Here is a 27,198-nt window from a genome sequence, read left to right as displayed (position 1 = left end):
ATGCTGGTTTCAGGACAGATATCATAATTGTTTCTTATGGTAGTTTCATGTATTACTCTCCCTGTCAAGGCAACTCATCTCCACATGGGGACTGTAATGTTTGAAAAGTGAATCGGGTGGTTTTTCATGTTATTTTTGTGTCTCAGTATATACACACTATCCCAGCATTTACACACTAATAAGTGAGCTATGTATTAACAGTTTCAAATAATCTGCAAGGCAGTCCACAGAAACAAGAAATAAAAACACCCTAGCAATCAGATCACGTACCAATAAAAGTGAAGGCAGCAAAAGTTTTATTCAAGAGGAGCAAAAGGGAGAAATCATTGCATCAGCATTAAACCTGCAGACAAGCTGTTGCTTTCCATTAAATTATTTTTGGATTAAGGCACAGAAGCAAATCTTTACATGACTTCTGACTGCTAGTGTATTAAACCTTCCCTGTTCACACAGAGATCAGTTGCCACATCTACTGATGGTTGTCATTGTATCTCCAATGTAAAATCATGCCTTCCCAAATGTGAAAGTGTTCCGAATTGAAGATACAATTGTGCATGAACACGAAGTACCCAAAACTCAGTTCCTATATTTTTTGTCCGAAAGAGGGCAAGAGGATATTAGTGCCTTCCTCTCCTACCATAAAGAATATTTAAAACTGATGCTTAACACCAATAAGGTAAAGGGACCCCTGACTGTTAGGTCCAGTCGTGGCCGACTCTGGGGTTGTGCGCTCATCTCGCTCTATAGGCCGAGGGAGCCGGCGTTTGTCTGCAGACAGCTTCCGGGTCATGTGGCCAGCATGACTAAGCCACTTCTGGTGAACCAGAGCAGCACACGGAAACACCGTTTACCTTCCCGCCAGAGCGGTACCTATTTATCTACTTGCACTTGGACATGCTTTCAAACTGCTAGGTTGGCAGGAGCAGGGACTGAGAAACGGGAGCTCACCCCGTCGCGGGGATTCCAACTGCCGACCTTCTGATTGGCAAGTCCTAGGCTCTGTGGTTTAAATTTCAGATACATCTTGGATGTAGTGTAAAGCAACTCTGAGCTGAAAATTTTGCATGACTATTTCCCTAACACAGCCCTGCTTGCAAAGACTTAAGTATGTGTCTCATCTGAGAGATTCTTTACATGAAAACACACATTTGATTTGCATTCTTTTGGATATAACATCTAAAAAGCACCCAGATTTACTGTCCTGTCAAATGCAGCATTAGCTTAATGGCATCTTCATTTGAACTGAAAGTCAATTTCCAGATATATGGTGGAGTGCTAGGTTGAGCATGACAAAAGGGTGAAACAGTTCTCAGTTGGGTAAATGCCTCTCTCTGAGAAATGCAAGCCAAACTGCGGGATGAATCACAGTCAAACTTACCTGCATGAGAAAATACAAGCTCAATTTCGATTAGTTTTTCTTTCTCCAGGACAACTATGCACTTGAGCTCACTCAAACAATGCAGCTGAATTTTGTCAACTTGCAATTGGTCAACTAGGGAATGTAAAGGGCTAGGAACTGGGCAGAAGATACTATCTTCCTCTACAAGACCTACATGAGTATTTGTAAGGACTAGTGATCGGATTTTGCCCTCTAGTTTTACTGTTGTATAGAGCAGTATCTGAATTTCTCCTAAAGGGGGCTTGTTGATTCCCATGTTTCCATGGAGCATGTACACCAGATCAGCTAAATTGGCATCAAAGCTGCACGACAGATGCACACCATTTTCAAAAACCAAATCGGAGATTCCTGAAGCCCAGTCAAGCGAAAGGTGCAACAGATCTCCTTTCAGGAGTGGGTGATTTAAGTAAGCAGACTCAGATGATGATATTACAATGCTAAGTATGTCGCGGCATATTCTTTGTGTGAAATATTTGTTAAAGGTAAATATTTTCATTATCTGTTCTTCATTAGAACACAATAGTCTGATGCTCTGTCCAGCATAGCCAATTTGCATTTCTCTTAATGCAGTAATTGGGAAAACATGAAAAATTTCCAGAGAGTCCTGACTGTTCTCCAGTGGATTGGCTAATGTAGTAATGGCATACAGGACCGAACCAAGTAAAAGCAAACATGCAGGCTCTGGTCCAGTTCTGTTATGGTTTCCTACAGCAATCCAGTAGATTCCTTTTAACTCATCAGGTTTGGCACAAATTTCTGGCAAGATATAGGTCACATATTGCAACAGTTCATCCTGAGAGCACAGCTGCAATTTCAGAAGCCCATCTGAAAAGCACACAAAATTTTGCTTAAGCACAAGGCTAGTTTCCAGTTCTTCCCTTCTGGGAAAGTAAGTATATCTCTCAGAATGATCTGCTGTACGCATATCAATTGAAATGCCGGAGTGTAAGAACTTCGTATCTTCATCTTTTTGCACAGGACTTCCTGGACTGATACTTGCATCATGGAAGCCATTCTTGTTCACATCTAAAAGAAGATTTAACTGTATTTTTTTAATAAATGGAAAGTCTTTCACAAATGACACCATTTGTGTACACGTCTCATTTTTGTCACACAGACTGGCCAGACCTTTGATCTGCTTAGAAAACCAGCTACTCTTAAACGCTTGATAGTTGGTATCACTGTAAATACTGGAGAATTTGCTGAAGAGATGTCTCAGCCCATAACTCTGTTTTGTTCCCACATGGGACTCTGGGAGAGGTTTCTGGCTGGCATTCGTAGCTCTCTCATCTAACTGCTGGTATGGAATCTGGGCACAAATTTGGGGGATCTGGTTACTGTGTTCAAGAGAGAGAGAAATGCAAGCCCCAGACTGATGTTTGGCAGAGGCTAAAAGTTCTGAGGGAGGAATACGGCAGTCAACAACAAGATCAGATTCTGCTCCCAAACTACTGGGTTCCCAAATAGTAGTAGCTAAGCCTGTGATGTTGAAATGAGAGCATGCAGATTTGCTTTCTGATGAATGAATCATTCCATATCTGTCGTGAGCCTGAAGATGAAAATCTGCAGAATATTTGGAGCAAGTTCTCTTGCTATTTATGACTTTGGGTTGATTCGAGTCACATTCATTACTGCACAGCCAGCTGATGGATTCTTGTCCTAACTGTCTTGTTTTATTTGTAGTTTTTTGAGTCATGCAGAACTCCGGGACTCTTCTCCAATGAGGATTGAATGCATCTATGCTTTCGTCCTGCTTACTGATGTCTGCTATTCTTGTAGTTTCACTTGTATAACATTGGCTGTCATTAGTAGGTAGAGCGAGAAAGCCATAAAGGGGCATTTTCTGTTTAAAATGTAAAAAAAAAAAAAAAGCACAAAAAGGCACTTCTTGTGTTTAACCGAAAGTGTATTCTCATGTAAATTTTCAGATGAGGATTTTATTGTTTTGTTCAACTCTGGATTAAACAGCATTGACACTACATTAAATCAGTGGGATCAGTTGTGATTCCAACCCATAATTTCCCTTTAGCATAATCTTGCATTTTGAACAGTATCCATTTCACTTAGGTAAATATTGAAGGATCGATCCACATCCCTAATGGCAGAGCTACCGATTTGAAAAATAAAGCTGAAATTTATATTATCAGTCCCCCAAAAGAAGCAAATGTTTTGATAAAAATACCTAATCAGCTTTGATAAAAAGCTGTTATTTAAGCATGTATTTTTGCTCAGAAAACAGGAAGGAAAGCATATTACCAGAAGCAAAGAAACTTACTGTGAAAACTAAAGTTGGGCACCTGCAACAGTTTGCATGCAGTATTTCTGCATTATGACTGATCATTTGGAAAAGTGAATTTTAATTTTTCCAGACTATATTGGCCACGCACAACTGACTAGAAGACCGTGCCCTCTCATACCATTGACATAGGTTGGAATTCAGAGCAGCTGATTGACTGATTGATTGCAGTATATCAGGGTATTCAACCAATTACTTACACCTAAATATATAAACATTGTTTCTAAATTATAGATCGCTGAAACTGTTGCAGTGTCAAATATATATATATAATGATAACAAACTATGACCAACCAAAGTTTTACCATAGCAGAAGCTTTAATTTTAAGCCTTATTCCATTGGCTATTAATCTTGCAGGAATACAGAATTATAATTATGCTGCAAAATGTTAAAGAGATTTAATCACAGAGCATGCCATAATTTAAGATGAGCACTTCTTCAAGATGACAAGCTATAACTTACCTCATACTTCAACTTGCGTTGAGCAGCGTCGTTATAAAACTTCTCGTTATCCTGGAAATCAGGCAAAGTTCAAATGTTCAGAAAAGCGGCACAAAAGTAATCAAGACAACAAATGGCCCGGCTCAGCTGGGATATTAGCAATGCCAGCCTATTTAGTCCAAATACTCATTGGCAAATGGAAAATGTACCAAAGTGAGCCCATGGTAGTCTGCCTATCTCCCCAAAGCTCACTCCCACTCTGTAACTGTAGCAAGAGAACACAATCCCTGGCATCAACATCCCAGTAATGGTCTATGATGGGGTACAATCAGTGCAGGCTGAAAAAACACACCTTACTAGCCCAGAGATGGAAAGAAGAGAGAGTCCCTACCAGAGAAGAAAGGCAGAAAAAGTTGATGGACTATGCTGAATTGGTAAAAATGACCAGAAGAATCAGGAAGACCAAAATTTTAATAAGGAATGGGGGGAAATATATAATTTACCTTAAAAACCATTGTAAACAATTAAAATTATTAGGAGGACAGGAATAACACTTGTAGTTTAATGTTAAATTTGGGGTATAATGGAGATTTAATAGATTTGGAGGAACATAAAGAAGACTGATCACCGAAGAATTGATGCTTTTGAATTATGGTGCTGGAGGAGACTCTTAAGAGTCCCATGGACTGCAAGAAGAACAAACCTATCCATTCTGAAGGAAATCAGCCCTGAGTGCTCACTGGAAGGACAGATCGTGAAGCTGAGGCTCCAATACTTTGGCCACCTCATGAGAAGAGAAGACTCCATGGAAAAGACCCTGATGTTGGGAAAGATTGAGGGCATAAAGAGAAGGGGACGACATGATGAGATGGTTGGACAGTGTTCTCAAAGCTACCAACATGAGTTTATCCAAACTGCGGGAGGCAATGGAAGACAGAAGTGCCTGGCATGCTCTGGTCTGTGGCGTTACAAAGAGTCGGATACGACTAAATGACTAAACATCAACAACAACAACAACAACAACAACAACAACAACAACAACAACAACAGATTTGGATTAATAGACAAGATGCAGGAGGAAAAGGTTAATATAAGGACCCACAAAGGGGAGGAAGGAAGTTCAGGAGATTTTTCGGAATTCTTTTTCTAAACTCAATTTTTTTAAAAAAAACACAACACCTATACATTTCCAAACCTCATGTAGAAGGCTGTTTTGTATTCTCTCGTTGCTCTCTTCCACTTCCCAGCGACAGGTTCAGGAAATACATATACACAAGGGGCACACTGCAACATTTTGTTTTATCATTTATCATTTACAAATTATTTAGCACCAGCTGCATTAACCATGTTAGGGATTAAATTAAGGGGAATAAGTGGGTCTGATTGCATGTACAAAACAAATGTACTTCAGAGAAGCAATTCAAACTCGATTTTACTGCTGCTTGAACCATTGTGCGAGAAAAAGGGAAGCAAAAGCCAAAATTGTGTGGTTTCTCTCTCTTTTCTGAGTTGGCAGTTATCAACGCACAGACGAATATGAGGGGAATATTACTTTGTGGAGACATTCCCCCTCCCCGATGTGATCATAAACTTATGCTTAGGGACAGACCAATTATATTTTCTCACCTTTGAAAGTTCTGCAGACTGCAGGAGGCTATTATTATTTTCTCCACATGTATAGTGTATGTTTTGAAGACGTCTTTGAACTTCTTCTTCGATGAAGGCATTTATTCTAGATATTTTTAAAATTGCAAATAAAAGAGAGAAGAATTACTCAACTATGTAAAGGACCATTAAGGCTCTGTCCCCTAGGTAACCTTGAACAAAAAGATTAAGTGTCTTTTGATGGTTAGAGATAGGGCAGGATGATGGAAGTGTTAATAATGAACAGATTTATGGTCTTAATATATTGTTACCTGTCCCAAGACTTTGGAAGGGACAGGCTACACAATAAATAAGTAGTACATTAGTACAGTCACTTCAACTGCAGGAGGAATTGCTTGCCTTGCTCTTAAGTTTTCTGCACTTACTAATTGCAGTAAAGACAAGAATTAGTGACAGCCAATTCCCCCATTAAGTTAAAACATCCAGTGGCAGCCATAGGCTGTAATTATCCATTCAAAATCTATGAAAGCTTTGCTGTTGCCTTCAGTAGCAACAGGATTGCTTCCACAGCTTTCAGCATATAATTCTAGTTCCCACTGTGAAATTTGCTTATTTATAATAAGAGAAAGCATTATCGTAAGAGTTGCTAGAGAGAGCACGATCTTGGTTAAAAGCAACAGAAGGAAGAGCAAAACGGTGCACACGATGATAATGTTGTTTTTTTAAAAAAACACCTCAAGGGTGCTTGCGGGGGTGGGGAGATTTGGCTCCCTGTATGCTATTGGGTAATATTTTATATTCTCTTGATTACATGGCATTAAACAGATTTCCCAGCCGCTGTGGAACTACAATCATAAAACGCTGCAAGCCCCTGGGCTCTGTTTTTAAGAGACCAAACTCATGAGCTTACCTCAGGTAAAATCAAACAAAGTTCAGAGTCTTATTTGGAAAACATTTCAAACGCCTCAAAGCAAAAAAACTGTGCCATTATACTCTGATTACAATGAGAGCATTCTTTTAGCAGTGCTATTAAAAGACATCCATCTAAAAATACTTCTGAAGAAAATTGCATTATAGGTTGTTATTGTTTTTTAAGATGTAGAAGTTGAATACATACCTGTCATCTACCAATGGAATAAAGTGGGATTGAGATTTTGTAACACTAGAAGGGGAACTGCTATGGGACAATCTCTCTTCTCCAGCTCCTAGGGACCCTTTTTCAATCCCATCGCCTTCATATATCTTCTGCTTTAACTGCTGTATTTGCAAGTCCAAGCTGTCGGCAAAATTTCAACACATATTATTTAAGATGCATCAACACAGCAGGGTTTCTTAAAGCTTTGCTGCAGTAAACTTCATTAAGAAAAGCTTCACCCCGCACCCCTCAGTTCCAGCCTATAGAGACAAAATAAATTCAGGCAATTTTCAGCTGGTAGGTAATTCTTATCCTGGGGGTAAGAAACTAAAAGCCTGTGGAAAAACAGGGGTGTTATTTCTTGTCCCTGGCACAATCAATAAAGTGGTGGGTGAAAGGGTGGAATACTCATACTAAGCTGGATTGTAAAAGCTCCTCAATAATAATAATAATAATAATAATAATAATAATAATAATAATAATTTATTTATACCCCGCCCATCTGGCTGAGTTTCCCCAGCCACTCTGGGTGGCTCCCAATCAAGTATTAAAAACAATACAGTGTTAAATATTAAAAACTTCCCTGAACAGGGCTGCCTTCAGATGTCTTTTAAAGATAGGATAGCTTTCCTTCACATCTGAAGGGAGGGCGTTCCACAGGGCGGGCGCCACTACTGAGAAGGCCCTCTGTCTGGTTCCCTGTAACCTTATTTCTCGCAATGAGGGAACCGCCAGAAGGCCCTTGGCGCTGGATCTCAGTGTCCGGGCTGAACGATGGGGGTGGAGACGTTCCTTCAGGTATACAGGACCGAGGCCATTTAGGGCTTTAAAGGTCAACACCAACACTATGAATTGTGCTCGGAAACATACTGGGAGTACTAATAGACTGCTCATATGTGGACCCAATTTCAACAGTGCTTACTGCCTCCGATCATACTTGTGTCTAATATGGTAGACACAAAAATGGAGCCAATATGATTTGAGAAGAAATTAAATCAGGATGTTATTCCATAAGGGGCATTTCCTTAGACTGTAACATTCTTTTTGTCAATATATGTGCCTAAGTAGTCATTTGTCAACAAGGAACTTCATTAGGATTTAAATATATTAGTTAAACAAATGAACACTAGTAATTTTCACAGCAAATATCTTAGTCAGCTCATTAAAGTTAGATTGATTCATGAGTCTTAGGCCATTAGCAACACTTGAGTAACCCTGCCTCATTTCAGAGCATCAACAACAATTTCAGCAATTGAGTCTCCAGAGGAACTGGCTGAAGTCAAAAGATGCCATTAGATTTAAACAAATGAACACAAACATGTTTTTAAATGTTCAAGTATTTTAGAAGAAGGCAAACTTAGTTCAACGGAGCAGAAAGTCCATGATTGGTGGGTGCCTCTTTTAAACCTGGAGTAGAAAACTAGTATGCTAAAAACAACAACTAGGTAGACAATTAATTTGCTTTCTGTGCTTTCAAATGCAAGCAGCCTTGCATATTCTGACAGTCCATACACCTTAAAGATCACTCAAAATGATCATTTTGAAGGGTTGTACTAAATGACTCTTGGGTACTTTCCAACTCGCCTAGAATAGAATTCTACGAATCTATGAAAATTTGAATCTAATACTTGCACTGGAAAGTATTTAAGAACTTTAACAATTCCCCTCCACCCACCCCAAAAGTTAGCTGCTTGCTACATGTAGACATGCACAGCTGATTCAAATTCAAATTTTCTACCAGAGGGAAAGAGAAAACATCACTCATTCCTTTCTACGGAACTGCTGCAATGTTAAATGAGCAAGATTATTTGTTTAGACCTATGGTTTGGTCCATGTACAAAAGAGCCGAAACCAAAATATAAAGTTGTATCTTCATCCCACAGTGATTCACTGGAACAGGAATTTAACATCTCCCTCACAAACTAAAAAAAGTTCTTACTACAAGAAGCAATCTACAGCTGCCATTAGTTTGGAGGCTATCATTCCTGCTGCACTGAAGTTAGGCTTATCTGTGGGTTTTGTTATTTTTCTGCTGTTTGTGTAATGGTTATAATTCTTAATGTGCAACTGGAACCATACAGAAAAATCTGGAAGGTAGAACACTGGCACAATAGAAGTGTAAAGAAGTTTTCAGCTTCTCCCCTTAGAGACTGGCCATCCATCTGCCCCCAAAGAGGCAGTTTAATGGCCAAACTAGACATGACATTTAATGGGTCTTTGCCTTCAACATGCACTTCTGGAAAAAATGCAAATAACATCTGTTGGGGTGGTACTTCGTAGAATCCTAGAAAATGGGGAATGAGTTTAACCCTTCTCCTTTCCTGCTGTTGTCGTGACAATACAGTGGAACCTCGGTTGTTGAATGCTTCGAAAGCTGAACAATTTGGAACCCAAACGCCGACAACCCAGAAGTGAATGCTTCCGTTTTTGAATGTGCCTCAGAAGACGAATGGCTTTGAAGCACGTTTCTCCATTTTTAAAAGGAATTTGCCAACCGGCAATTGCGCCTCGGTTGTGGAATGTTTCGGAAGTCAAACAGTCTTCCAGAACAGATTATGTTTGACAACTGAGGTTCCACTGTAATTGCTTCTCTGAAAACCACTATGAAAGCATAAAGGAAGCGCCTACAGCTAAAAGGAAAAAAACCTTCACAACATGGACCCTTCAGCCTCCATAAATTTGGGTGACTAGTGCTTTTGGGTGTATTAAAACTGGGTGGCACTGAAAAGCTAAAAGTACGTATTTATTAATGATAAAATTGGTTCTTACTGTTCTCTGTCTTCTTCCAAGGCTTTTTGTTCTGCCTCTAGGGTAGCTTGCAGGCCGGCCTGTTCGCTGCAACTGCTGTTCAGAGTTGCAAGCTTCTGTTTTTGCTCCTCAATTTCTATAGTTGAATGACGCTGCAAAGCAGAGTGTCGCCTTTCCAACTTAGCTACCGCTTGCTCCAGTGCCTCTCGCTGCTGCTTTTGCTTTGATTCTAGAATTTCTTTTTCCTTCTTCCGAACTTTCTCTTCTTGACGAGCTACATTGGCAGTGAATTCAAATGTCTCTTGAAGCTGCTGCAGCTGGCTGGCAGTTGCCCTGTACTGCGCTAGCTGGTCTTCTTTTTCTTCCATTTCTTTTTCAACTTCATAAAGGGTATTGTCCAAGTTCTGCAGGCCTCTATCGAGAACTTCAGAGGCTCTCTGCTTTTCTTCCAACAAAGCTGGCAAATGGTTATTTGTCAGATAGAGAAGCTGCCGTTCTTTAAGCTGCAGCCTGTATTCACATGATTTTATTTTGTTACATTCTTCAACTGTCAAGGCAGCATCCATTTCATCGTTTTTCTCAAGGTTTAAATGTTGTGCGTGTGCACACTTCAAACGATTCAGATTTTCGTGTTCATCAGCTACGTCTTTTTCTAGATGATCCCTTTGCTGAACCAAGTCTCTCTCTAAACTAGTTAGCTGTTCTAGCTGCCTCTTCTTGAAATCCATGTAGTTGTACTGTGCCTTTTCTAACTCTTCACTGTTTTCATCTCCTTCAGATCTGGCCTCTTTGACTCGCAAGAGGGACTCTCTGATGTCTTCAAGATTCTTCTTCTCTTCTTCAGCCCTTTGCACATCTCCTAGTTTGACCAGATGTATCATGGCTTGTTTGTCTCTGAGCTGCTCTTCTAAGTTTGCCACCAGTAATACTTGATCTCTTTCTTCCTCTTCCAACCTCCTTTTTTCCAATTCTAACTTGATATACTGCTCCTCTTTTTCCTTTTTAAGCTTTTCCAGTTCTCGGAAAATCTGCATTTTCTCCGCTTTTTCATTCTGATTGAGCTCTTGTAATCGCTGAAGTTCTTCTTTAACTCGAGCAAAAAATTCTTCTTCTTGTTTCTTTTTTTGAAGCTCTATTTCTTGCTGCTCACGTAATCTCTCTTCTTCAAATTTCTCCTTTTCTGCCAGCAAGTCTTTCATCCTGCTTTCTATATGAAAGCTTTTCCTTTTAAGATTCTCCTCTTGCTTTCGGATTTGTAGCTGAACTATTTCCGTTTCCTTACGTTGAGACTCCACTTCTTGCTGCATTCTTTCTAGTTCAGCTTTGTTAGACTTTTGCTTTTCCTCCATTTCTTCTATCAGCTTTCTAAAAGTTTTTTTAAGAGAGAGAGAGAGGAGAGGAGGATTGTATTTTTTCAAATATTTTGTATCTAGGACATGTACAGGTGAAACTTGGAAAATTAGAATATCGTGGAAAAGTTCATTTATTTCAGTAATTCAACTTCAAAGATGAAACTAATATATGAGATAGACTCATGACATGCAAAGTGAGATATGTCAAGCCTTTATTTGTTATAATTGTGATGATCATGGCATACAGCTGATGAAAACACCAAATTAACAATCTCAGAAAATTAGAATATTAAATGAAATCAGCAAATAGAGCGACATTGCAAATAGAGCGACATTGGACCTCTGAGAAGTAGAAGCATGCATATGTACTCAGTACTTGGTTTGGGCCCCTTTTGCATCAATTACTGCCTCAATTTGGCGTGGCATGGATGCTATCAGCCTGTGGCACTGCTGAGGTGTTATGGAAGACCAGGATGCTTCAATAGCAGCCTTCAGCTCTTCTGCATTGCTCGGTCTCTTGTCTCTCATCTTTCTCTTGGCAATGCCCCAAAGATTCTCTATGGGGTTCAGGTCAGGCGAGTTTGCTGGCCAATCAAGCACAGTAATCCCATGGGCAGTGAACCAGGTTTTGGTACTTTTGGCAGTGTGGGCAGGTGCCAAAGTCCTGCTGGAAAATGAAGTCAGCATCCCCATAAAGTTCATCTGCTGAAGGAAGCATGAAGTGCTCCAAAATCTCCTGGTAGACGGCTGCATTGACCCTGCACTTAATGAAGCACAGTGGACCAACACCAGCTGATGACATGGCTCCCCAAATCAGCACAGACTGAGGAAACTTCACACTGGACTTCAAGCATCTGGTACTGTGTGCCTCCCCATTCGTCCTCCAGACTCTGGGTCCTTGGTTTCCAAATGAGATGCAAAAACTGCTCTCATCAGAAAAGAGATTTGGGGAGCCATGTCATCAGCTGGTGTTGGTCCACTGTGCTTCATTAAGTCCAGAGGTCCAATATTGCTCTATTTGCAGTCCTTGTTTTGCTGATTTCATTTAATATTCAAATTTTCTGAGATTCTTCTGTGTGGTTTTTAAAACAAGTTATTCATTAAAAATCATTATTAACACTATAAAGAGGTGTGCATAGAATGTGAAGAAGTACAACAAAGTTTACGGCATAAACACATCTTTAAAAATTCATATTTGATTGATAATATGTACAGTACAAAAAAACTAAGGTAATTTTATGGACTTCCTTGTTTGTCCTTCCATGTTAGAGTTGTCTAATGGAAAACTCTGCAAAGCCTGAAAGCTAACAAATGAAATTTTCTTCCCCAATCCTCTAAGATTTAATGTGTGAATAAAATATTCCAGTAAAAGAAATAATATAATTCCTCTTCTTTCTACCAATTATCAACATGCATCTTTACAGTCAAGCATCCATATCAGTTACCTTTTACTTTCTAATTTTTCGAGTTCTTCTCGTTGCTGTCTCTCAAATTCTAATCTGTGTTTTTTTTCAAAGGAAAAGGAAAAGCGACATTAAGTTTTAAAATAGAAATTATGACGAATAGTTAGAACTGACATTATATAATTTGATATACTGTATAATTTAACATACTCAATAACTTGTGAGTTTTATATTGCATATAATTTATAACCAAAACACAGCCACATTAAGTAAGACAGTTGAACGATTAGCACGGCTTCCACAAGTTAGGGACATGCAGGTATAGCAATCAATATAATGAAATTTAGTGTCTCTACCTTAGACAGATTGGTCCTTTAATAGGGAAAAGGCTGCCAGAGGAGGTAGAGAGAAATAAAGTCATCAGTAAAGAAAAGAATGTATAGGTATAAGATTAAAGAGAAAAGCAGCAAAAAATAGTCTGTAACATAAACTTAAGGTAAAGGTAAAGGTACCCCTGCCCGTACGGGCCAGTCTTGACAGACTCTGGGGTTGGGCGCCCATCTCACTTAAGAGGCCAGGGGCCAGCGCTGTCCGGAGACACTTCCGGGTCACGTGGCCAGCGTGACATCGCTGCTCTGGCCAGAGCCAGAGCCAGAGCCGCACACGGAAACGCCGTTTACCTTCCCGCTGGTAAGCGGTCCCTATTTATCTACTTGCACCCGGAGGTGCTTTCGAACTGCTAGGTTGGCAGGCGCTGGGACCGAGCAGCGGGAGCGCACCCCGCCGCAGGGATTCGAACCGCCGACCTTTCGATCGGCAAGCCCTAGGCGCTGAGGCTTTAACCCACAGCGCCACCTGCGTCCCAACATAAACTTACGCTATCACAAATATTTCTGCTGTCTACCCCCTTCTGGAATCACATACTAGGTGTCTCTCAAACCTTTAATATGGCATGTTGTCCACACTTAAACAGTTACAGTATTACTCCAAGATACTTTGGGCCTTTTCAGACATTTAAAAATCACTCCCTGTATAGTATTCATGGAACCACAGTTCACAGCTAACATTGCTATGAAATCAGCCATCAGTAATTTAAAAGGGACAATGCCCTCTCTTGTCTCAACCATGGCTGTTTGTTGTTTCAAGATACTCTATATTCTCTGCAGGGCTAACCAAAGTAGAGAGATGATATATCCGGTCAGTTTTGCCCTAAATATTTGGCTTGCACTGGGTTTTCACTTTAGGCTTGTGTCGTTCCGAAGTCAGTGCTCGTCAAAACCAATGCTGCATACAGGCTCACAAGCAGAAGAATAAAATGACTACAGTGGTGCCTTGGTACTCAAATGCCTTGGTTCCCAAATGCTGAAAACCCGGAAGTGAGTGTTTCGGTTTTCGAATGTTTTTCGGAAGCCGAATGTCCGATGTGGCTGTTGGCTATTGTTTCTGGGGCACCTGCACCAATCAGAAAGCTGTGCCTTGATTTTCGAACATTTCGGAAGTCAAATGGACTTCTGGAATGGATTAATTTTTGGCTCTTTTGTTTTTGCTATTTATTTTGTATTTTTGTTTTTGAGGGTTTTTTCCCCAGTTAATTTGTTTTTGTGACTGTGTGCAACCCAGTTCAGCTGATTCATGGATTGTGTGACTGCAGAAATGGGTAAAAAAAACCCATCCCAGCAATGACTATCATCAGCGTAGGTAAGAAAATTTTTTAATTTTTATTTTTATCATCTACAATACTGTCTTATTTATTTTATAGTAAAGTACATTGATTATTGCTTTCATTTTATGGATCAATGGTCTCGCTAGATAGTAAAAATCACGTTAAATTGCTGTTTTAGGAGTTGTTTTTAAAAGTCTGGAACAGATTAATCCATTTTGCATTACCTTCTATGGGAAAGCGTGCCTTGGTTTTGGAACGCCTTGGTTTTGGAACAGGCTTCCGGAATGGATTAAGTTTGAAAACTAAGGTACCACTATACAGTGAAAATCAGATAGGAAAAGTTTTAAGGCTCCAAATTGGTGTGCTTTAAAGAAGTGTGTGGACAACCCCCACCCACCTGCAAATGCTATATTGTAATTGTTTAAAGGAATATTAGACAAATTCATGGAAGCCAGGTTTATCAACGACTATCAGCCATTACAGCAAAAGACAGAAGAGGTCTTAATGCCAATTGCTGCGGACTGCTTGCTTTGTGGGTATCCTAGAAGCATTCTTCTGTGAACCAAGCTACATGTTAATGCCAAATGCATGATCATATTTAACATATCTGGTGCATTATTATTATTTTAGTAGATGCTTCCTTCCAATACCCAAAAGCAGCTTTGATGGCATATGCTGCAAACATGTGTTCAGCACCGCAAAACTATTGTGGGAACTTCAACTGTTTCCATTATGAAAAGTCATGTTTTAAGAAGTCCCAAAGAAGGCAAGAATATAATGAGCGCAGAGATTTATAGAAGACAAGGAATAAGAACCTCGGGAGAGGACAGAAAGCAAAATTGGGCTTTTCCTCAGCTGCATTATGACCACCATCCCACACAAATATAGTGCTACCTTGGTTCTCGAAGACCATTTGACTTCCGAAACGTTCGAAAACCGAGGCGCAAAGGGCTGGCTGCAAGTTCAATTGGAAAAATTGGAAAATATGCAGCAGAAGTCGATTGAATTCCAAGGTGTTTTCTAAAATGGAAGCAATTACTTCTGGGTTTTCGGCGTTTGAAAACTGAAACATTCAGCTTCCGGGATGCTCGAAAACCACTGTTATTCAAGAAGAGGGACACAAGTTGACTCAATAGAGAAGAATGTGAATAGTTATGTTTAGATATGTGTCTACTTCTACATAATGAAGACCAAATATGCCAAGCAACATTACTTAACAAGTAGCTTGATAAACACCAAGCTTTCACATGCACCAGCTTAGTTAGGAAAAGTGCTCTTTTCAAAGGCTGACATTACTCACACGCACACAAACACACACATGGACTTGATGTCACAAGGAATCGATATTTGGAACATACTCACCCTGGATTATATAGCATAACTGCTGAGAGGTTTTCACAAGATTTTGAAAGATCTGACATTGACAAACTGAAGGAAGAAAGCAGTCCACTCTAATAAGACAGCAGAAGATCAAATAATTACTTACTACTAATATCAAAGTATGTTACGTTTTCCTTAAAACTGTTCACATTTCCCCAGACAAAATATGCATTAATCTCGTAATGCAAATTAGGGCAACGTGCCTATCTAATGCAAAAAAGGCATCAGTAAGGTACATAGGAAGAAACAGCCCAACTCACTTTTCTTTTTTCTCTCAATTTGGCTGCTTCCTTCGGATGATTGAAACGAAACATATTTGTTCTCCCAAGTAATATTACAGCACCTGGCCAGAAAGAAACATAATTCAATTGACTACATAACACATTAAGGGCGCTTTTTCGAGGGAGTACAGATTCCGAACACACACTCACACACACACACACACACACACACAGACACACACTCTGACCGTATTCGCATCTAACACTAAACATTTCAAACAAGCCTGTGTTCAGATGACATGCGAAGGCAGCACATTTGAGCAATCTCTGTAAGCCATAGTTTTGCTTACCAGGACATGTAAACTAGGCCAATTAATTTGCTCCATCAAGTAGAAAGCAAAACTGAGCCAAAAAAATTAGGTGCAGAGAACTGCCAGTGTTTCAAATTTGATATACTTAAGCTTATGTTCTCCTTCACTACTGCTTTAAAATGAATTTAATAAAGAACAGAAGGGTCTTGCCTACCCATTTATGAACACGTCAAAGCAATTTATTGGCAGCAAACATTATCTCTCAATACTATTCTTATTCAAGGCCTTTTGAAGGGATCAAAGTGGAATAAAAAAGTGCTTCAGTTACCACAGTCATATACATTCTAACCCTTTTCCTGTAAGTTTGCCATTATTTCCAATAAAATGAAACACACACACTTTCATACATATTTTTAAAAGAGAAAGTATGTGAAAATGCACGTGCATTTCAGTTTTAAATGTTCTGCTTCTGGAAACATTTTTTCTAAAAAATAGTAATTCATAAACAGAAAATACTTCGAAGAGAATTATCTTCATGGCACCCTTTTTAAAATGTCAGGTATGCAATGTCCATCAAAACAAGTTTCAGAAGAAGAAAAAACTCTTCTCAAATTACTCCAAGATCTTTTTTCATCTGGAGTAAGCTAGCATGACCCAGCGAGTGGAGGTTGGCAAGGCTTGGCAGAGGGGCACTTCCACCCCACCTAATACTTTTCCCCACCCCAGTTGGGCACAAGAGAGGCCGGATTGCAGTGCTATAAATAAAATAAAATAAAATAAAATAAAATAAAATAAAATAAAATAAAATAAAATAAAATAAAATAAAATAAAATAAAATAAAATAAAATAAAAATATATTTATACCCTGCCACTCTGGGTGGCTTCCAACAAAATATTAAAATACAATAGTGCATCAAACATTATAAGCTTCCCTAAACAGGGCTGCCTTCAGATGTCTTCTAAAAGTCTGGTAGTTGTTTTTCTCTTTGACATCTGGTGGGAGGGCGTTCCACAGGGCGGGTGCCAGTACCGAGAAGGCCCTCTGCCTGGTTCCCTGTAACTTGGATTCTCGCAACGAGGGAACCACCAGAAGGCCCTCGGTGCTGGATCTCAGTGTCCAGGTGAAACGATGAGGGTGGAGATGCTCCTTCAGGTATCCTGGACCGAGGCCATTTAGTGCTAGGCTGGGATCCTAATCATGGATCCTATGGAAACTATGGATTCCACAGGACTTACTCCTAGTTATGTGGGGCTAAGAGTGCAGCCTTATGCAGTTAACTTGCCTCTAAAAGTCATAAAGTTATATTGCCATAACAATCCACTTGGACTTCAACTGTCTAGATGAGAATACTGACATGAAATATTTCCCTCAGATATGAGCATACCCAGTGCTCCCCCCCCCCCATAAAAACAGGTGCCGGTACACGCCATGAAGTTGTTACAGTAAGTGCCACACCTTTTAACAACCAAAAAGAGGTGCAGGTACTGCATACCCTTGAGTACCCCCTGGAAAAAAGCACTGAACACGTCCCCTCTAACATCCACATTAAATTAGGAACGTAATTTTAAATGACAGGATTTCTAGAGAACCTTGGTAATTAAAATGCAGAGTGAAATCATATTCCATACGTATGTAATCCAAAGCAACAGCAAGGAGCAGAAAACCACCTATGTGGCATTCAAGTGATAAAGAACAAGGAAGAAAAGGGTAACAGGACAGGCTTGTCCTGGCTCAACCCTTCGGTTGAGCACAATAGTAGGTCTGGGGAGACGCTAAGCACAAATAACCATAATACAGTGGAACCTTGGTTCTCGAACTTAATCCGTTTCAGAACTCCATTCGACTCCCAAAGCGTTCAAAAACCAAGGAGCGGCTCCCAATTAGCACAGGAAACAATAGCCAACAGCCGCATTGGATGTTCGGCTCCCGAAAATGTTTGAAAACTGGAACGCTTACTTCCGGGTTTTCGGCATTCGGGAGCCAATATGTTCGTCAACTAAGCTGTTCGAAAACCAAGGTTCCATTGTATTTAGCCAAGACCGAAATATGAGTGTGAAGAATGGCATGCAGGCCTATGTAAGCCCCACACACAAGGTTCAGAAAGCAATGTGTAACAAGGCAACTTGGACCCATCTCAGCTGGCTCCATGCTGCTTTTCGTACCCAGACATACTTGACCTGGTAGCCAACGGCAAAAGGTAGCATGGTATAATTGCCAGAATGGGGAACCTGCAGCCTTTTTGGTGTAGCTGGACTCCAGCTATCATCAGCCGCAGCCAGCATGACCAATGGTCACAGTTGTTGAAAGCTGTAGTCAACAACAATGTTGGGGTCCCTTATGAATTTCCTGGCTCCAGATTAGAGACTCACAGCACCATCAGTTCTAAGTTCTGAGGTTTTCCTAATGCACAAAACAAGATGCACCAGCTTGTTTCTGAACAACTACTTCCAGAGCCAATCAAATCAGCACAGTCCGCTTCTCAGTTTAAAAACACAGATGGGGAGACATTCTAAAAATGAGCAGAATTAGGACAATCCCAGGGATCACAAGAAAACTGAAACATGGGATTTCAGCTTCTTTGATTTCACTCTCTCTGGTGTCAAAAGTGCAGCCCCCATCATTACCCTTCAGTTTGATCTGTTTGCTCCAAACAAAAGCAGATGCTATCGAGTCATCTTTCCATGTTATGCCTTAATTATTCTTGGAACAGCTCAAGCAGTTTTCTTGACTTGGAGAGATAAAAGAGTGCTCTAGAGGTTCCAGCTACAAACTAGATCACATTCTGTAAATATCATGAAATACCATGTGCTCTGGAAAAACTATTTAAATAATTCAGTAGGGCAAAAGGAGGTGATAAAAAGGAGGCATGATTTGTGTTTTTAAAGATGAAGAGGCAAATACGGTTTGCGAGTTGGTTTGCATTATGTCAAAAATACTCAATCTTGAATCCTCATTGCCAGTTAAACACACTGAGTGCAGCATCTTTGGCTAATTCTCTCAATCCATTTATATTTCGGCCACTTCAACATTTCCAGCAATTTCCACTAACTAGAGCAGAATTGCATTTTTAAAAAAAACACTACAGCTTATGGATGAAAGCAAACGCCAAAAAACACACACATAATCTCAATGCAACATGGCTCAGAACAATTTTCTTTGCATATTTCCATCCAAGTACCCTTTTTAAAAATAATATGTCCAATTCACTATGGAAATTAAAATGTAATAGAGATTGTATGACAAGTATACGTTGCAAACTATGCCAAACCGCCTCTTAGAAAGGCAGAATCCAGTGTTTTCTTTCAATTCAAAATTATGGTAACATTGCCTACTGCACTTTATCGCAGTCTAATCTTAAAGAAGATTTACTGTTCATAAAACTTTATGCAGCAAAGCTATTTCAATACTATCACCGTAATTTATGCTATGCACCAGGCTGGCCTTCCTTTCAATTGGGATATTTTTATGAAACTATAGTCAAGGGTCCCAGCTGGTTACAATTCTGCCAGCTAACACTGTAAAATAGTTTTCTCTCTTGATTCTTTCATATGCTTGTTACTTCACAAAGCGTTTCTCATCCTTTGTGCCACCCTGAAAGTTAAATTTACTATTTTCCTTTGAAAAGCTCAGAGAGTGATTTAAGCACACTCGCTCAGCTGTTTTGAAATAATGGCAAAAAAGCAGCTCTAAATGGCACATTTATATTCCAGCCCTATAAAGATTCACACACATGCTTCCCCAAGCATATAGGGAGTCTCAGGCTGCAGACTGACTGTGCAACTGAAGCCCTTATGACTTTGCAGGAATAGAATGTGGCCGCAACATTTGCTTATACATGGAAGAAAGTAGATTTCTAAAAAAAGAATTAACATCTTGAGAAAAGAGATGGCCCTGGTGCTGACTGCACAACATTTCCGAGTCTGCTTAACTATTCAGAGCTTATAAAGCACTCAGAGGACGTGGTTGATTGAGTGGTATATCAATGCCAAAAAAACAAAACTGTAATGCCCACGCTGATGGAACACTTGTAACAGCACAACACTGAATTCCACGCAAAGTTTGCATCTCTATCTGAACCAGGGAAACAATGATTTGTGCAAGCCATATTTCACTTGCTAACCAGGGTTTCAAGTCGAGTTCAAACTGTAGCTTGCAATCCTCCTCTTTGGACAAATTGGGATGGATCAGATGTGGTGGCAAGCAAAGAGAATTAGGAGAGGAAATCCAAGAATCAAATGGAGAAGGAGAGATCGTTCAAGCTTGTTTGTGTATCACCAATCCAAATTCTGGTGTTACATTTGAACCACCCAGAATTTCTGAAGCTCAACCAGGATTTCTTCGCTTAATTTCAAATGGCTTTTTAGGGTTAATTTGGAATGATGCCAATTTCAGTGCACATATCATGCTCACCATCTTTAACATTAAAAGGGGGTTATGCAGGAAGGAAGAGTGAAGAGAAATCAGCATGCCTATATCATGCCAGTAAATTAAATGTCTTCCTGCCTGCATTGGATGACATTTCCTTTAACTAATGTTAATTAGTTTATAGTTGAAAATCTAGACTGCAAGTTCACCAGGGTGGAACTATGTCATGTGTATGTTTATGGGCTCACAAATAAGAATTCTTGGTGGCTGTGGTTTTGCTTCCTTTGCAGATTCACCACAGCGTGAGCCAGTATTTTTTAATGGAAATGGGATGAGATGCTCTTATTCAGCTAGGCTTTGGGTGGCTAAAGCGGAATACTGTATTTAACATGTTATTAACTATCCAAACCTATTCAGATGGTAGTTTACTCAATGACAAATACAGTGGTACCTCTGGTTGCGAACGGGATCCGTTCTGGAACGCAACCCGTGTCTGCGCATGCATGTGTCGCGATTCACTGCTTCTGCGCATGCACGTGATGGCATTTTGTGCGTTTGCGCATGCGCGAGTGGCGAAACCCGGAAGTAACCCTTTCCCGGAAATAACCCTTTCCGGTACTTCCGGGTCGCCGCTGGTCGCAACCTGAAAAGATGTAACCTGAACCAAATGTAACAAGAGGTATGACTGTACACTAAGTTCTTACACTTTCCCAGTAGTGATGTATGGAAGTGAGAGCTGGACCATAAAGAAGGCTGATCGCCGAAGAATTGATGCTTTTGAATTATGGTGCTGGAGGAGACTCTTGAGAGTCCCATGGACTGCAAGAAGATCAAACCTCTCCATCCTTAAGGAAATCAGCTCTGAGTGCTCACTGGAAGGACAGATTGTGAAGCTGAGGCTCCAGTACTTTGGCCACCTCATGAGAAGAGAAGACTCCCTGGAAAAGACCCTGATGTTGGGAAAAATGGAGGGCACAAGGAGAAGGGGGCGACAGAGGACGAGATGGTTGGATAGTGTTTTCGAGGTTACCAGCATGAGTCTGACCAAGCTGTGGGGGGCAGTGGAGGACAGGAGTGCCTGGCGTTCTCTGGTCCATGGGGTCACGAAGAGTCGGACACGACTAAACGACTAAACAACAACAACAACAAGTTCTTACACAGTGTTTTCTAGTAAAATTGGTATCGAATATGGAATGACAACCATTCCTCATTATTTTAAGTCCTAGCTCTAAGATGAGTCATAGAATTGTAGCACTGGAAGGGACCCCAAGGATCATCTAGTCCAGCCCCCTGCAATGCAGGAATCTCATCCATGACAGAGGGCCATCCAACCTCTGCTTAAAAATCTCCAAGAAAGGAGAGTCCACAACCTCCCGAGGGGTCTTACAGGTCTTACTGTCAGAAAGTTCTTCTTGATGTTTAGTCAGAATCTCCTTTCTTGCAACTTGAATCCACTGGTTCGAGTCCTACCCTAAAGAGCAGAAGAAAACAAGCTTGCTCCCTCCTCCATGTGACAGCCCTTGAGTTATTTGAAGACGGCTATCATATCTCCTCTCAGTCTCCTCTTTCCCAGTACCCACCTCCTTCAACCATTCCTCATAAGGCTTGGTTTCCAGACCCTTGATCATCTTGGTTGCCCTCCTCTGCACACGCTCCAGCTTGTCAATATCCTTCTTAAATTGTGGCGCCCAGAACTGGACACAGTATTCCAGGTGTGGTCTGACCAAGGCGGAATATAGTGGTACTATTACTTCCCTTGACCTGGACACTGTACTTCTGTTGATGAAGCCTAAAATAGCATTAGCTTTTTTTGCTGCTGCATCACACTGTTGACTCATGTTAAACTTGTGGTCCACTAAGACCCCAAGATCCTTTTCATTTGGACTTCTAGTAAGCCAGGTGTCCACCATCTTATATTTGTGCATCTGGTTCTTTCTGTCTAAGGGCAGACTCTTACATTTGTCCTTATTGAAATTAATGTAGAAATATAAAAATCAAAAGCAGCACCTGATATCATTTTTATGCAATTTTGCTTTTCTCTGCCCATGAGCCTTCTTCACATTCATCATCAAATGCTACTTTTTCTGCAAAGATATGTGACCCTCCAAACACATAATACAGAATACCGTTCCCAAGAAGACAACTTGCTACTACATGCCCTTTGGTTTTTACTCTACAAGATCTCACATGTAACACCATGCAAGATATCTGCTTTCAGGATGGAGAACAAGGTAATCCCAGGTTTATTAAACTCTAGGAGCTTAATTTTATTTTTTTAAGGGGCAGCATTTGGATTTATTCCTGGTCCCCCCTAGTTTTGGCTACATTTTACTGACTGGAAACCAGTTCCACTTTTCTTGCATTTGGCTATGCTAAATTTAAAAGACACATTAATGCCATCTCAATTAATTTTGACAAAGGCGTGGTAGCTAATTACAAGGCATGCCGGTATAGTCCCCACACTTCTCCCAAAGAGTTTAACACATTTTTGATGCATGGTAATTCTAAAAGGAAAGTAGATTGTTAAGTGCAAAAGGAGCGAATCAGAAATATCTGAAGCAGGTATTTAAAGGTGCTGTGACTCCCGACTGTAAGATTTAAGAAACAGTGCTAAAACATGCATAATGAAAGCTAGCATGAAGACTTTCCAGCTTGTGAACTGTGATTTGGTGTACATGTTGCTGCCGTCTATCTACATTTAAGTTGGTTGTCTTGGTTAATCCAGACTCTAAAGTTTTCTTCCAAATTCTGCCAGATTCCTGATTTCAGTTCTTTCATATAAAAGACTTCATGGAATGTTGCATGACTATTAAAAATCTAGTAAACTCTATGCACCATCTTTATCTTCAAGGCCATAATACGATACATGTAGAGATTGTAAGTAATGTGAAGGAGATTATGTGTTGAAATATTTTAGTTGATGTTTTAGATTGTAAAATGCTATTTTATTTGTTGATTTGTTTTACCTTGTGGGCTTATAGCCGAATAAAGTATTATCTATCTATCTATCTATCTTCCAAAACACAGGTTCTCAAAGGTAAGCCTATGAAGATATGAAGGAGGCTGCGGAGAATTTTTTCAGCCTTCCCAATTTCATATACAGTGATACCTCAGGTTACATACACTTCGGGTTACAGACTCCGCTAACCCAGAAATAGTGCTTCAGGATGAGAACAGAAATCGTGCTCCGGCGGCACGGTGGCAGCAGGAGGCCCCATTAGCTAAAGTGGTGCTTCAGGTTAAGAACAGTTTCAGGATAAGAACGGACCTCCGGAACGAATTAAGTGCTTAACCCGAGGTAGCACTGTATACAAAAGCGAAGTCTGATAGACTGGTTAGCAGCACTCGTAAAGAAACACAGTGAGCAGGATAGAAAGGATCAGGAGTGTGCTTCAATAACCTTGGGGAAGAAACACAAGGGGGGAAATGTTTAAAATAATATGGCGTTCTGTTAGGTGTCGATACTCAAGCACTGTAGGCCACTTGGGTATATACACCTTAAAACCAGTTTAGTGGAGAAACTGAGGAAAGGTCTTGCAATCCCCAGAGCAACTGCCTGGGCATTGTTCGCGACACTCAAAAATACAGCAGTCTAGCAAGCTCCCATCTCTTCCCCTCATCTTAATAATACTCAACAACTACAAGGCAGCTGTTGTACTGAGAGAAGAACGGCAGTGAAAAATGAAGTGTAATCCCCTTCTTTCAAGGGAGTAGTGGAAAATGAAATTGAACAGCTGAGCATCATTGCAGTCACAGCTTTAGTACGAACACTGAGTCCAATTAAACAGCCACCCCCAAACTCAATCCAGGCCACCAATCATTTTCCTCTTTTTCTGGAATGGCCCAGTGGCCACACCTGAACTGCATGGAGATTACAAGCCAGTCTGATGATCCCTAAAATATCTAGAACGTATGGACGTGGGGGGGTTGGGGGGTTGGTGGGTGTCTAAATAGAGATTATCAATTGTTGGTATCCTCTATCTTGGAGGCAATGGAGGAGTGCACTTTTGGGGGTGAAGTCAAACATTGGAGAGTTAGAGCTCTGGCTGTGGTTGTAGAGACCAATACGTGAGAGACATGTTTTATTGCAGCTAGGGCAGACAAAGGGATCCAGTTATGCCATGGTGCATCTGCAGCAGCACACATACTAAATAAACACACTGTATTGTTGTGCTTCTAATCACTGTATCATTTGCACAACGAAAACAGAAATTTGATATTTAACAGAAATTGATATATAGAAAAAGAACAGGAGGGAAAAAATATCTCAAAATACAATGGAGTTTCATTGCAAAGAAGAAAAGAAATGTATAGATACCTTGGTTGAGTTGTATGGCCTCTGTGATCTGAATTCCATTTACAGAACATTGTGCTCCACTCAGTGGTATCAAATTAACTGTTCCATTGAAATGTTCAAAGATGCAGTGCTCACTTTCCAAATCGAGGCCATGAAGGACTATGAAATGCAAACATTTTTCTTCTATTAGTAAACAAGAAGATAAGCCCAGGTACATATGATACACAATTTAAAAATCTATTGACTCTCATTCTATTCACTGGAAAAAAGAGATTCCTGATTTTTAAACATCTTCTTGCATTGTGCGTGTGTGTTTACAAACAAGAGAGAGAGAGAAATATGTTGTATCCAGGAATTTCCTGCTGCAACCAAAAGGGCTCCTTTTTCTTAAGAGGCAGGACCCTGGTGCAGCAGAGACTCTCACACTGTCAACTGGATGCTCCTGTAGGCAAAAAGTTATTTTGCCAATCCCCTTGCCTGTGCAGCCTCTGTATTATCTCCCACACTGCTCTGGAGGGTCCCCCAAACCTCCAGAACAGACATGGGGGGCTCTGGGGGCTGCTGGGAGAAGGGAGAAATTAGATAAAAAATACACCCTTAGTTTCTGCTGCAGGAGCATCTAGTGCAACCTATAAAAATAATGTAAAGGGAGCAAATAAAGTTAAGTGGTCTTACTATGAAATCACTGTATAAAAGTAGATTCAAGTTGTAGAAATATTGCATGTACTTTCTGGTAACTTAAACAGAACACTTCACACATAAAATTAATTCATTATTAGTGGAAACTGAGGCCTGCTTCATTTATGGTTAAGAGAACTATATGTTAATCTGCAGGTAGGTTGGTCTGCCGTAGTCGAAAGAAAATAAATAAAATAAAATAAAATTTAAAAATTCCTTCCAGTAGCACCTTAGAGACCAACTAAATTAGTTATTGGTATGAGGTTTTGTGTGCATGTACACTTCTTCAGATATATCTGCAGCATGAGGAATATCCCCACCCCCCCCACCCCCGTTTTAGGAAGATAACTCAGACAGGGTTCTCCCCCCCTCCTCTTATTTCATTTACCAATATCCTGTTCTGATGCAGCATCTTCTCTGCCAACGTGTGTTTGTCCCTCCTATAGAGAAGAGTAAAACTTAATTTACTATGGCGCAAAAATAAAATGATTCCACATAAGTAGAACAGCAATAGCTAAAACTGCTAATGAATTAAAGAGCTTTTATCAAGGAAATATTGTTTTCATTACTGTTCCTCCTTAACAGGCAAGAAAGAGCATCCTGAAAGTTTCCAAGCAGCATCAATTCACGGCCACAGCAAAATGAATGAACCAATATGCTCCACTAGGGTACCATTCAGGCAGTACTGACTGATACTTTTATACTAAACAAATTAGAGTACCTAACAGCTGATGTCACATTATTGCAGGGATGTAATGGATGCTTAGCTTATTTAGACAACAAATTAACACTATCATTAAAATTGCCCATTTAGGAACGGGAAGGCAAATAAATATTGAGTTACCTTCAGGTGATACAAGATGATGCCAGTACTGAGAAGATCATCATCAATGCCTATTAGGTGAGGCAGCTCAGAATCTAGCACAACACCAATTCCTTCTTTCCTCAGAGCCAAAGTTTGCTCCTGCAAAAATAAACAGAAAAAAGCTACTTACTGGATTTATTTCTGTATGTGAATTCTACTGTCATAATAGTTAAAGAGAAAAAAGTGAGTGAAATCACCATGACAGAAAAAAAAGGAAAGATGAAAGGCTACACAACACAAGATCTTACTATTCAATGTGACTGTTTCTTTACTGGAAAAGAAACAGCCCAGTTATTTCTAAATAAGCAAACAGATGAATAAAAAATATATTGCAGCTTTTGACACTTACCTGTTTAAGGAAAAAAAGAATTATCTATCCTATGATCCTGGCACATTATTAAGTATTATTTGTTATTAAGTATTTATTAAGTATTAAGTATTTATTAAGTATTAAGTATTATTAAGTATTTATTAAGTATTTATTTTATACCACTTCTCTGTTATAAAATACCCACAACACAGCTTACAAAAATCAATATCTAGAATAATACCGCACACACAAACAGTAAGAGAAAAAGCCTTTGGAAACTGCAGCAGATTAAAAAGCAGGAAACTAGCAGAATAACCCTCTTTTATATAAACCAAATGTAAAAATAAAAATAAAAAATCAGCGGTCATTGCTACTGTTAAACCTCCAACAACTTAAGACTTCTTGGGACTGATTACTCATTACACAAACACTAATTTGAGATTCAAAGGCTTTGGTATCAGAAGGTATTTAACCCAGGTAGGCAATAGCATAGGCAGAAAGATTTGCAAGTGTTAAGCTCTCCTTGGACAATTCCTGCGTATAGTGAAAAGTTTAGGAGGTTGAAATCTGCCCTGGGAACTGTAGGGCATTACTTCCTTGGCTGGAAGATTAATGTAAGCAAATATGCAGTAGTCCTGCGCCAGGTTCAATTTTCAGTACACAAACTGCCCCTTCAGAATGGGAACACAGTTCTTGCCAAAAAGGTTGCAAAAAGCCCCCGAGAACT

General features: G+C 40.0%; 2 protein-coding genes across 5 annotated transcripts in view; both read right to left on the bottom strand.

Annotated features, from left to right (window-relative positions):
- The window catches only part of KIF16B (kinesin family member 16B), a 110,552-nt gene that overhangs the window by 31,624 nt on the left and 51,730 nt on the right, over positions 1 to 27,198 (bottom strand). For 3 of the 4 annotated variants that reach the window (XM_079969655.1, XM_079969658.1, XM_079969657.1), the window contains 11 exons: positions 26,141 to 26,260; positions 25,685 to 25,736; positions 24,640 to 24,777; positions 15,684 to 15,766; positions 15,406 to 15,494; positions 12,737 to 12,769; positions 12,423 to 12,476; positions 9,647 to 10,990; positions 6,860 to 7,018; positions 5,764 to 5,869; positions 4,159 to 4,209 (listed from right to left, as the gene is read on the bottom strand). In XM_079969655.1, the coding sequence (XP_079825781.1) occupies positions 4,159 to 4,209; positions 5,764 to 5,869; positions 6,860 to 7,018; positions 9,647 to 10,990; positions 12,423 to 12,476; positions 12,737 to 12,769; positions 15,406 to 15,494; positions 15,684 to 15,766; positions 24,640 to 24,777; positions 25,685 to 25,736; positions 26,141 to 26,260 (2,229 nt within the window). The remainder of the gene's footprint in view (positions 1 to 4,158; positions 4,210 to 5,763; positions 5,870 to 6,859; positions 7,019 to 9,646; positions 10,991 to 12,422; positions 12,477 to 12,736; positions 12,770 to 15,405; positions 15,495 to 15,683; positions 15,767 to 24,639; positions 24,778 to 25,684; positions 25,737 to 26,140; positions 26,261 to 27,198) is intronic. The other variant, XM_079969656.1, reaches the window with a different exon arrangement.
- Positions 263 to 4,150, bottom strand: LOC307212453 (uncharacterized protein). Its single transcript, XM_079969846.1, has one exon. The coding sequence runs from the start codon at positions 3,237 to 3,239 to the stop codon at positions 1,194 to 1,196; it is 2,046 nt and encodes a 681-aa protein (XP_079825972.1). The 5' UTR covers positions 3,240 to 4,150; the 3' UTR covers positions 263 to 1,193.

The sequence above is a fragment of the Podarcis cretensis genome (assembly GCF_951804945.1).
Source record: "Podarcis cretensis genome assembly, chromosome: 3".
Taxonomy (NCBI): domain Eukaryota; kingdom Metazoa; phylum Chordata; class Lepidosauria; order Squamata; family Lacertidae; genus Podarcis; species Podarcis cretensis.
The sequence above is the reverse complement of the archived record's forward strand: the minus strand, read 5'-3'. Positions and strand labels throughout refer to the sequence as shown.